This window comes from Sardina pilchardus, chromosome 1 (genome assembly GCF_963854185.1).
Source record: "Sardina pilchardus chromosome 1, fSarPil1.1, whole genome shotgun sequence".
NCBI lineage: Eukaryota > Metazoa > Chordata > Actinopteri > Clupeiformes > Clupeidae > Sardina > Sardina pilchardus.
The window spans coordinates 40632690-40645305 of NC_084994.1; the positions used below are offsets into that span (position 1 = coordinate 40632690).

Here is a 12616-nt window from a genome sequence, read left to right on the forward strand (position 1 = left end):
CAATCGCTAACAAGCGTTTGTCCATTCATTTGACACATTTTCAAAACTCTGAACACAGACTCTCACCTACAAAACACCCTTGGCCAAATGGATCATTTTCCTCTCAAAAGCACATCCCATGTTGTTACACCACATTTTGTTACATATACACTAACTCGTCATTTCTCTGCACACGCTAACTTTACCAAAACTCTGGAAACCTGACTCAAAATGAAGTTATTTTGTCAAAGAATGAAGCTTGTTTTCACTTCACAAGATACATGCTGTCAATCAGAGTACACTAGGTTTCAAAATACTGGCCACTGTTGACATTACAAAAACTGCATAGACTTTTGTGTTTCAGTTTTACAGGTATTTGCATGCAAAACATGCAATCCAGCATTTTTACACTACATTTCTTGGTTGGGAACTGTATGTCCAGATGTAATGTTCACATTCAAATGCATTCCAGTAAAATGCATTTTTTTTTTTTTTTTTTTTTTTTACTGTTCACTAGGCCTACAGGAGGTGCAGTATAAATACTGTCTACAGTAGACTATGATAGAAAAAAAGTTTTACAGCATTGCAGTGAACAAAATATCCATGAAACATAAGAGCATTCTGAACAAAAAACAACAGCAAAAAGCCCAGATAAAAAGGGGGTGAGCAAAAAAAAGCACAATATTACTGTGTCTAATCTCTGCACCTGCTCCTCTCAGTGCTCCTGCACCTCTCACTGCATCTCTCATGAAATGTGTGAATGGTATGGCCACAAAAGACCGATGCTGTGCTAACTGTGTTTAGAGTTTTGAAAATGTGTCAACTGAATGGACAAACGCTTGTTAGCAATTGAAAAAAACTGTAACATATAGGGGTCAAATACTTATTTAGCATTTAAGGAAGAACATTTATTTATTTACGATACATTCTTCAATCACAAAGAACATTGGTGTCCTTAGCGGTTTGATTTTTACTCATTTTTTTCATTAAGGCATTAAGATCAATTGTCAAATGATGATTTTATATTCCCCTTTTTAGGTAACTTTAGCATGGTATCAAATACATGTCCTCCCCACTGTAACTAGAAAAGCACTCCAAGAGCGCCTTAATTTCCCCCTTCATTTGATGAAAAAAAAAAAAAGATCCACATCACTCCCAAAATGTCTAAATCCATCCATGACTTCCATGAGTAAAATAAAAATACAAAAAATGATAGTAATGATAATGATTAACTGATTATGATTGTTGAATAAAATAAGATACAGTAACTAGAATAGGAGGGACATGCCCAAGCTGTACACTGCAAACACCCTGCTATACAGTAACCTGCTCAAAATGCACACCTCACCCCTATACAGCCACAAAAACAAAGAGACCACACACACACACACACGCATGCACGCACACACGCACGCACACACACACACACACACACACACACACACACACACACACACACACACACACACACACACACACACACACACACACACACACACACACACACACACACACACACACACTACTATAGGCCTAGAGCAAAATGTAGATAGAATAAACAAACAAGGGGAGAATTAATGCACATCAAAGGCAAAGATAGATGGGTCTTTACATTTAATTTAAAGCTACTTAGTGGGACAGGACTTAATTAATCAGTGGATCTCCCCCACTTAACCCACTATCAAAACATACTAATGTATGACGAATCAATTATTTTAGATATTAAATATAAACGTCAGTCACACAATCTGACTTCACCTCATCTGCGGACAGAGAAGTGAAAGGAAAAAAATACACGGTGTGAAGGGACTGCAGGGGGGGACTGTGTGAGTATCATATTGATATTTCAACTAGGCTTGCAACTCTTCCCATATGATTGATCTTGTCACACCTATGCTATTTATTTTTTTGTGTTTAAAAACAGGCATATCAGGACAAGGTACTGTATGTCACCTCTGAGTGTTTACAGTAACAGAGATGACATACCTAGCAGATATGATTGCCAGGTGTAAACCAAATTAAGAGGCAGACCAGGCTCGATGATGTTCTATGTATACCCAAGACATCTTTACAGACATGCCTCCCCCCTCTTTCTCTCTCTCGCTCACTCACACACTTGCACACACTCACTGTCACAGTCACACTCTCATGCGCACACACACACACACACACACACACACACACACAGAGAGACACACACTCACTCACTCACTCACACACACACAGACACACACACAGACACAGACACAGACACAGACACACACACACACACACACACACACACACACACACACCCACACACACATTAACTGGCATTACAACATTTTAGGTTATGATACTGAAGTGTTTACATGTTTTTAGCAGTGTAAACAAACAAAGATACCTGCGTTTTGCGAGTGATGTGAGATTGCGCAGTTTAGCTGTGCTCAGATTAAGCCTTTCTCTGCTTGTTCAAAGCACAGGAAGGACACGCTAAAGTTGTACACTGCAAACAGCCTAGTAGAACCTGCTCAAAATACACACCTCACACCCCACAGCCACAGAGACAAAGAGACCACACACACACACACACACACACACACACACACACACAAACACACACAGGCATGCGCACACATGCACACATATACACACACAAACACACACACACACACACACACACACACACACACAGAGAGAGCACACATCCTCAATAAAACTGACATTAGAAAAAAATGCATGAACAATGGCGTCTTATCCATTTCCCTCTTATTCAAAACCTGTGGGTTCATTTTGACGTCCTTGGATGTATTTTGCAGAGAAGCCACAGCAATGTTCACCTTCAACACTGCTGGTCTCACTATGTCTTGATAACTTCTATGTGAGTGTGCGTGTGTCTGTGTGTGTGCAGGTGCATGCGTGTGAGTGAATGTGTGTCACTGGGCTAAGGGATGTCTGAAATGAAAGAGTGAGAGATTTCTGTGTGTGACTGCTTGTGTGCAGAAATTCATTCATAGACTTTCTTCTTCCAGGGGCTAGTAGTCATGGTCAGTGAAGAGAGGTCTTGTAGGCATGTCAGTGACTCCAGGGGTCCCCAGGGAGACTGAACTGAAAGAGATGACCTCTGACCTGTCTGTTTTCTGTTTCTGTGGTAGTGTTTATATTCCCTGGCACTATCTAATGTCTTTGAAATCACCAAAAAGTGAACAACAGAAGGTTCAAATCGTTTGTTTTTATTGAGCAATTTTTACAGAATTGAATACATAACTTGTGAGTTTGTGTGTGTGTGTGTGTGTGTGTGTGTGTGTGTGTGTGTGTGTGTGTGTGTGTGTGTGTGTGTGTGTGTGTTACAATCCGTTAGCACTATGTACATAAACAGACAGTACCATCATGCTGCATGGCAGATATGGTAAAAGTAATATACATACAGTAACAAATACATTTATTACAAAAGGTGATACATGTAGGTACTGTGGGCATAATGTAGCTGTCAGAAGTGCATACTGTATTATCAAGTCTCACAGAAAATTACAAAAATAGAGATAATACTACAAAGGATGGAGGATAAAAAATGGATTATCTAAAAAGTGAGTTAAAAACGTTAATACTATTTGGATAATAACAGAAAAAGTGCTGTCTCTCAAACATTCCAACATCAATGCAACTATTACTCGACCAATGTTTCAGTGGTGTACATTCATCACATGCCGCTACTGTGTGAAATACCGGGTCAAATACCATGTGGATGAACACGGATCCGCTGCCTTGTGATTTAGAAACATCTTATCATGACACCTCCGGGCCACAATGCTTAGCAAACTTGTTATTTGTGTGAACTCCTTTGTTTGTGTTTACCCCTTATTTGGCCTTTTGGTATTTTACGCTCCAAATGTCGTCTTTCAGGCAGTGCTGCATGGAAGGCACTAAGGTTAGGCAGGGGTTAGGGTTAAGGTTAAGGCTAAGGCTAAGGCTAGGTGCTCGCAGCCAAAAAAAACATGGGGTGTCAACCCTGTTCCTGTTGTCACGGTGAGAAGGATGTGGTGGTCTCGGTTTCCATGCCACCCAGGGAGCGTTTGCGTGTGCAGGAGGTGAGCTCGTAGAAGAGCGCGGGGCTCATGCAGCCCAGGTCCTTCAGCAGCTTCAGCAGGTCGCGACGGAACTTGACGCCGATGAAGGCGTACAGGAAGGGGTTGACGCAGCAGCGCAGGAAGGCCAGCGCGCTGGTGACGTCCATGGCGTACATCAGGGCGTTGTCCTCGGAGCAATCCTTGGTGCCGCCGCTGGCGGTGTTCACCGTCTTCAGCACCAGCACGATGTTGTACGGTATCTGGCAGATCAGGAAGACGCTCACCACCGCGAAGATGACCTTGACGGCCTTGTTCTTCTCGAAGCTCCTGGCCAGCGCCAGCGTTCGGACGATGCTGCTGTAGCAGAACACCATCACCAGGGCGGGCACGGCGAAGCCCAGCACCATCTGGGTGACCTGCAGGCCCACCACCAGCGCGGCGGACTGGTTGTAGTACAGGTCGCACGTCTCGTTGGCGCTGACGTGCGTGTAGATCATCTCCGGGATGGAGAAGAGCACGGCCACCAGCCAGATGACCAGGCTGGACACCTTGCTCACGTAGATGGCCCGGGAGCGGCAGCGGTGCGCCGACACGGCCTTGGTGATGGCGAAGTAGCGGTCCACGCTGATGCAGGTGAGCAGGAACATGCCGCTGAAGAAGGTGATGCGGTACACGGCGTGCATGGCCTTGCACAGGAACGCGCCCAGCACCCACTTGGCCATGATGCTGGCCGCCCAGAACGGGAGGGTCAGGGCGAAGAGCAGGTCGGCCACGCCCAGGCTGAGCAGGTAGATGTCCGTCATGGTCTTCAGCCGGCTGAAGTAGATGTACGTGAGGATGACCAGAGTGTTGCCAACCAGCGCCATGAAGCAGATGACGGAGTAGACGGTCGGCAGGAACCAGGCGCGGAACTCGCGGTTTTTCTTCTTCTCGCAGAGGAGCTCGATGTTGGAGTAATCGTACGTGCCCTCGTCGGTATCGTAACTGTATTCTGTAGTAGTAAGACCCGTGTCTGTCACGTTGTCCTCTGATGAGATGGTCTGTAAAGAAAGGGAGAGGAAGAGGTGCAGCAGTAATGAACAATTGTGGTGTTAATTAACATCCACGACCCATTAAATTGATTATGTTTTATTATTGCTTATGACCAAACACACTGGTATTTCTGTTACTTGAGTTGCATTCATCATTATCAGTGACTTTGAGATGTTCAATTTTAGATGTGGCTGTCTCTGAAATTGTGTGGTTGACAATAAAAATATACTCTAGACATCTTGACCGATGTCAATGAATAGAATAGAATAGAATATATACTTTTTTGATCCCGTGAGGGAAATTCAGTTCTCTGCATTTAACCCAATTTAACTGAATTAGTGAACACACAGCACACACACAGTGAGGTGAATCACACAACCCAGAGCAGTGAGCTGCCTGCCCAACCAGCGGCGCTCGGGGAGCAGTGAGGGGTTAGGTGCCTTGCTCAAGGGCACTTCAGCCATGGTGGACTGGTCGGGGATCGAACCGGCAACCCTCCGGTTACAAGCCCGGTGCGCTAACCAGTACACCACAGCTGCCCCTAAAGGGCAACCACACAACCAGTTCCATTTATTCTGATTGGATGATCATGACTATTTGACTGCTGATGAATACATTTCTCCAGAAAAGACAAAGTTGCTCAATATCAGTGGACATGCCAGAACACTGCCCTGCCCTGCTCTGAGAGTTGCCCGAGACATCGTCATCTTCAGAGTCATTATTTATCAGAAGTCTACCTTTTTCTTATAATCATTTTACCACAGCTTCTCGGAATACTGTTGATGTGCCTTTTCAAGCGAATGACAATAATTGTTTTGCAGCAATTGCAAAGAGTGAAGCAACTTACCGAATCTGGAGCCAGTGCTGGGCTATTTGGAGACATCATTTCTGTGGCATTCTCTTGTGCAACACATTCCTTCTAGACAGGATTTAAAAAACAAACAAACAAATGATAGTTCACTTTTGTGTAACTTTTATCTAAAGGGATCTAGTGATCGAAAAGTACGGTTAAATTAAGTCTCTGCACAATATCGAATCTCCTGTGAGCAAGATGGAGAACAGGCTGCTGATATAGGCTACTCACCGTGAGCTGGCAGGCCCAGAGCAGATGGACGAGCCCAAAGAGTTTGACTGCAAGAAAGAGAGACTGTGTATCAATACAATCTGAAACAGGGCACTTAAAATGGGGCCAATGTTGAAGGGAAATGGATTTGGTATATGGGCTCATTGGGCTAAGATGAGGGGATGTCTCTGTCGAACCCATGGGCTGCATCGTGCAGTGCTGCTGCTGCTGGCCATTTGGGTGCCACCTCCCAAAAAGTGCTCCTTTTGTTTAAAATACTAATTTCTTACAGCAAGATGAATACTAGCCTACTTTTTTGATGCTGTTTCTAATAAATGGTGAACTGTCTCTTTAAGGGCATTGAGTCTACATAACGTATACTCTTTTGATACGACCGTTTTGCCAGCTCCATTCAAAAATACACAATGGATAAACAAACTCTGGCGGGTTTTCTTGTTTGTTTGTTTGTTTTTTGCCACATTTATAGCTCAGTATTAACTGTGATATGCATAATATGAAGTTGCTGTAAAATGCCTTTAGAAGTAGGCTATGTCATGACATGATGGTGTCTAGACACTTCCTGTTTCCAAAATAGGTGAATGGTAGCCACATAGGCTACTGTAGCTGTTTAATTGGAATGCGTTTCAATCGACTTGCTTCATGTGGCCTAAATGCAGAAGGGAAATGCATTATTGAAGACTTTAATACTCACCTATTCAATAACACAAGTTTAAAATGCCACACTTTATATTATAGTCCATTTTGCATAGCACAGTGCAGCCTGTTAAAGTGCCCTCTCGCGGACAAGGCCGTATAGCCAGGATCAGGGCGTCGAGAAATGTTGTATTTCACCATGGCTTTCTCCTTCGTTTTGACATGTCAGAGGTAGACTAGTTCTATCTGCAACTAGTACTACGTGTCAGCTGATGGTGACTTGAGGGGATAACTGTCTAGTCGGCACTTTTTGTGAAATCGAAACTTGAAAAAATTGTCCTCATGCTAGATAAGACTATGACTGCAAAGACTACGTGACGCGTTGTTACGCGTTGAGACATTGATAGTTGACTCGTCGGCTAGTTTTACTTCTTAGATTACACAGAACTTGAAGAAAGAATCTATGACCTCGTGTTCTCTATGGTGGTATATATGGACAGCAGTTCATGGTCAGTAGTGGGAACCGCATAACTCCGGAATCTCTAGCCTTGTCTTTGTTGAAGTTTTTTTTTCTTACATCAAAAAGGAGATCAATTATCAACATTGACCAGGCTCTCTCTCTCTCTCTCTCTCTCTCTCTCTCTCTCTCTCTCTCTCTCTCTCTCTCTCTCTCTCTCTCTCTCTCTTTCTCTCTCTCTCTCTCTCTCTCTCTCTCTCGTGCGCGCTTGTGCGTTCCCAATTAAATGTTGAAATTAGATCTGCTGCAAAGTGGAGATTGAGAGGACCCATATCACCATTGCATGTACAGTAACATGCTGTTGTTGCATTTCGACACTGTAAACGTTCGGAAGAATGAAAAGCGGTAAGCTGTTTATTGGCTCCATGTTGATGCTCCCAACGGCCCTTGGTACCCTACCTAGTGCATGCGTGATGCGCGTGGTTGCACTGGCTACATCATGCATCATACAGCGAGTGTTAAACATAAATGTTCAGACAGTTCAGTCATCATTCCATCGTAAAAATGAGTCAAGTGAATAGGGATTTCCCCCTTTGACTGGCTTTCTTTCTCTATCTCTCTCTCTCTCTCTCTTTCTTTCTCTCTCTCTTCACTTTTCTATACCTGTAAGTTTCCTGTTCTCTCACCTCATCTCCTCTCTCTCTCTCTCTCTCTCTCTCTCTCGCGTGCGTACACTCGTGCATGTCTGTGCATGTGCAGACACAAATACTGTACACACTGTTATGCAAAAGTCAACATGAGACTGGAAACAAAAACCCTGACCCACCACATCACTTTGCTCTGCTCAACCTGCTACTATTGCAGACCAACCCAGTCTCAGTCTCCAAGCCACATATCAACCCACACATTGACAAGAAAACATAAACCCCAGCAGGCTACACACTATGTATTTCTGTCAGTCTTATCAGTCTGTCTGTCTGTCTGTCTGTCTCTGCACTGAGGGGGATAGGCATGCTGTATTCTGCCGGATGTCTGTCTATGGCTGAAGATGAGCATGTACAGTAAGAGCCACACACCTTTACATGTTGTACATAACCATATTTAGTCCGCTCTTGGTTACTGTTAATACACAGCATATATTTATATTTGATTTATATTACTGTAAACTACCATCTGTAAACCAACTATACTAACTTACTTGTCCTGTCTATGCACCTCCTGTCTATGCTTTGTATATCACGTTGCATTTTTTTTTTTTTTTTTTAACTTTTTTTGCACTTCTGATTAGATTCAAACTGCATTCCGTTGTCTACGTCCTCTCAGCACAAGGACAATAAAGTTGAATCTAATCTAATCTAACAATGCTACTGAGTGGAAGAGTGCATGCACACACACACACACACACACACACACACACACACACACACACACATACACACACAGACGTGCACACACACACACGGACACACATGAATGTTCACATGCACACTTTGCAGCATTTTGCAATGATCAACAGTCCTTGGTCAAAGCTGTGCATCACTACATCTGTCTATACATCCTGACGTTTTTCTGTCAAGTCACATTTATATGCTAAACAGACTATGACAACTTTTGATAGCTGGTTTGCACATTTGCATGTTTGACACATGTTTGTTTTATGGGGTAGGACTATTCAGCAGCAGGGAACCAGCGTTGTGCATTTTGACCAACATGACACTATAGCATGTAAAAGCATTGCTGTTCAAAATGGGGAGACGCTGATTCAATAATTCAAACACACACAACCCCCCCCCCCCCCCCCCCCCCCCCCCCACACACACACACACACACATACACACACACACATCCCCAGCAGAGAAACATTCTGTCAGTCCATTAGCTAATTCTTCATAACACACGTTTTACTAACCTCAGTTTGCCTTATAGTCAGCTCTTTATTTTTGCTTAACTCAGGTTTTTATGGTTTGTACGTGCGCACACACTCTCACACACACATACATGAATGTTCACACTGATAATTGCTTTTGCAGCATTTTGTGCAGCATTAATGATCAATTCTCCTTGGTCAGCGCTGTGCAACACTATCTGTCTATACTATACATCCTGGCGCCCTTGTCTCTCAGGTCACATACATAAAGAGACTATGACAACTACTTTTGATAGCTAGTTCAATACATTTACATTTGCCCCCCCCCCCTGCCCCCCACCTCCGCCACACACACACACACACACACACACACACACACACACACACACACACACACACACACACACACACACACACACACACACACACACACACACACACACACACACACACACATTCATAGAAATTGGCTCTGCTTACGGTCTCTTAACAAAAAATGTCCTCCACAAAAGCAGCATCACTTAAGACAAAATGAATCTCTTCTGAGCTCTAAGCTTCTCATAACTCACGTATCTCAAGCACACCTCTTTCAATTACATGTGACGCGTGGCAATATAGAGAGAGATATTTATGTAGGCTATATATATTTATCCTTTATTTTACCAGGTGAATCCCATTGAGATCTCACATCTCTTTTTTTTTCAAAAGAGCCCCTACAAAGGACAGCAAAAAATGCAACGCTATCTATCACCACTCAATAAGCTGAACCAGTCTGACACGCACACAGAAAACAGCAATCACGGGGACGCATACTGTACTGCACACTAGGTAGTAGTTGTAAGTGGTTGCAGGGTGGGTATAGTGTGTGTGCGGTTGGCACTGACTCACCCGCGCTGATGATCATTGTTCTGGGTGGTGGTGGTTGGCGAGCAGTGGTTCAGAGGGGCCTCGTGCAGGGGGGCAAGGACCGGTGAACACCCGGCAGAGGATGCGGTTGCCGATCGCTGGAGTGGAAAACAGGCTATACTGTAGGCCTGTCCTGTCTCTGGCTGAGGTGAGTCGAGTGTGAGTTCAAAGAGGAAGAGGGCAAGACAGATGAGAGATGCTTCCTCTCTCCTGTCACGCACACGCGCGCACGGAGTCGTGCACGCTTGCACACACACAGACACACACCTCACAGACACACACACACACACACACACACATGCATACACAGCACACACACACACAGACACACACATGCTCGTGGCACGCTCTCCACCCCCTCCTCTCTTCCCTCCTCCCTCCTCGAGGTAGGTGTAGGTATCTGGTCTGAAGTTGAGTGAAACTTGAGGGACATTTTTGAAAGCAAGAGAGAGACAGAGCAAGGGGAAAAAAGGGCTCGGGTTGATCTTGTGGTTAGTGTTTGTGTTCTTACTCTGAGTTGTTGAGGAGGGGGATTTGTCAAGTTCCCTCTGAGAGGCCCCAAGTGTGGATTGTTTTTGTTTTTTTACTTTAAGATAAGATGTGTGCTTCACACGCACCGAAAGACCAAAGATAAAAGCACCTGTGTCATATCTGGAGCCGTTGTGGTGCGATAACATGAAATACACTAACATTTTTGCTAAAAGATCACCACATATTCACCAAACTGTGGCTATAGCCTAGATTCATTTTAGTCATTTGTCAGCTGGTTGGTGGCATAGCTTGTGTCACTGATATTTTCAAGAGACCTTTAGAAAACTAAAATGAATTATTGTTTAAAACATAATCATAAGTTTCTATATGACAAATTGCTCTTGATTTCATGGCAGAACTCATTGAAAAAACGCAGTGGAGGAACTACAGATAAACTGACTTAACCACAGATAATGATCAATTCTAATCTGGGGGTTTTGTGCACTGAAGGTGCGGCTTTGATTTGCAGTGTATAGATGGTGCTGCTGATAATTAAGCTGATATGGTAATATCTTAACCAAAATGAGTGAACAAAAGTGAAGGAAAATAATGTCTTATCAGTCCATCTGGAGATTTACACTCTCTGTAAAAATGCAGGTTAGGAAAAAATGTAGTCTAGTGATCATTGCTAATCCCTCATAACCAGCAGGCCTTAAACTACAATTTCCATAAAAGCACCAAGTCAGCCAAGTGCATCTTTTATTCTGGAGGCCCGCAGATAGTATTTGGCTGTTTAGTATCTGTGGTTGCAATGTATAGAAAGTGTTTACCCTTCTGTGTATATGGTCTTTTGAGATGTATGAACACTGTAAAATGATTATTCCGAAAGCAGCGGCATGTCTGGTCTTTAATCAGCCAAAGTAGACACATGTCACTCGTCTGTTATTTTCCCTTCATTGGCTATCAATTGCAGGTATAGAATACAATTACATTCAAATCCCTCACTCTGGTCTACAGGATTCTTACTGGATCTGCACCTATCTTATTCTCACCCATCTTAATGATCCAGCCCTCTGGTGTCCTCTGGTGAGCGACTGCTATGTCTGCCATCCATCAACACCAAGAGATCACAGACCTCAAGACTCTTGATTCCTGTGATCCTCTGTAGTTGATGGAATGATGTGGCTATTGCATTTTACCAATCGTCTTGAAATCTTCACTTGGCATTACAGAGTTGTAGTTTATATATGTTTTGTTATTTTCTATAAATTGTTTTTAGTAGGGAAAATCATTCTTTCATTAGTTTCAACTGTTCTTTCCAACTGTTCAGAACCACAAACATAACCATAAAATGTATCTTTTAATGACAGATGTCTAAATGGCTGAGGTGCATCTGGGAACACACATCACACAGTGAGTGGCACACCCATACACACCCATGCTTCATGAAATATGTACAGAGATCAAGGCAACGCCTGCAGTTGTGGAGCACATTGACAAAAGGAGTCACTTTCTGAGAACATTTCCTTTCATGTTTTTTTTGTATCATTGTGATAGAACAAGAGTTTAAAGAAAAAGGTAAAATGCCCAAAAAAGATAACAATAGGCTACTGCTTCTGTGCTTTCTCCTAGATTTAGTGATTTGTATTGCTTTTATTTTGTGATTTGTATCGAACACATAGTGTTTGCATGATCAGGAACAGTTTTCATTTATTTTAATTTCCTGGAAACAACAAGTACTTCTTGCGAAGTTGCTCACACCTCTCAACTTGCATGGCAGTTGCTAGCTCTGTAAGCCCACTCCACAGACACATTCACCACTTGAGATAATTCTCACACTGTACTTTCAAAATGGATCCAGACAGTGCTATGGAATTTAATCGCTTCTTCCTTAGGTCATTTCAGACCTTTCCTGAAAATATAATCGAAATCCATCCATAACTTTTTGAGTTATCTTGCGAACAAACAAACAGACAAGCAAAGAAACAAACAAACAAACCCCCATGAAAACATAAGCTCCTTGGCGGAGGTAATTAGCACCTTCAATATACTACAGTCAGGCAGATTCTGGCCATTCTGAACAGCACAAAAGGAACAATTCACAGTCACAATGATCTTGTGTGTCTCTTTGAATGTGTTTT

General features: G+C 43.2%; 1 protein-coding gene across 2 annotated transcripts; it reads right to left on the reverse strand.

Annotated features, from left to right (window-relative positions):
• Positions 1–3189: 3189 nt before the first annotated feature.
• Positions 3190–10266, reverse strand: ccr7 (chemokine (C-C motif) receptor 7). Of its 2 annotated transcripts, none has more exons than XM_062544310.1 (4): positions 9987–10266; positions 6142–6188; positions 5905–5976; positions 3190–5065 (listed from the first exon to the last, which is right to left on the reverse strand). In XM_062544310.1, the coding sequence occupies exons 1-4, from the start codon at positions 10000–10002 to the stop codon at positions 3980–3982; spliced, it is 1221 nt and encodes a 406-aa protein (XP_062400294.1). In that variant the 5' UTR covers positions 10003–10266; the 3' UTR covers positions 3190–3979. The 2 variants fall into 2 exon arrangements, with proteins under 2 accessions (XP_062400294.1, XP_062400295.1); XM_062544311.1 differs by having other exon boundaries at positions 5905–5973; positions 9987–10265.
• Between the last annotated feature and the right edge of the window lie 2350 nt (positions 10267–12616).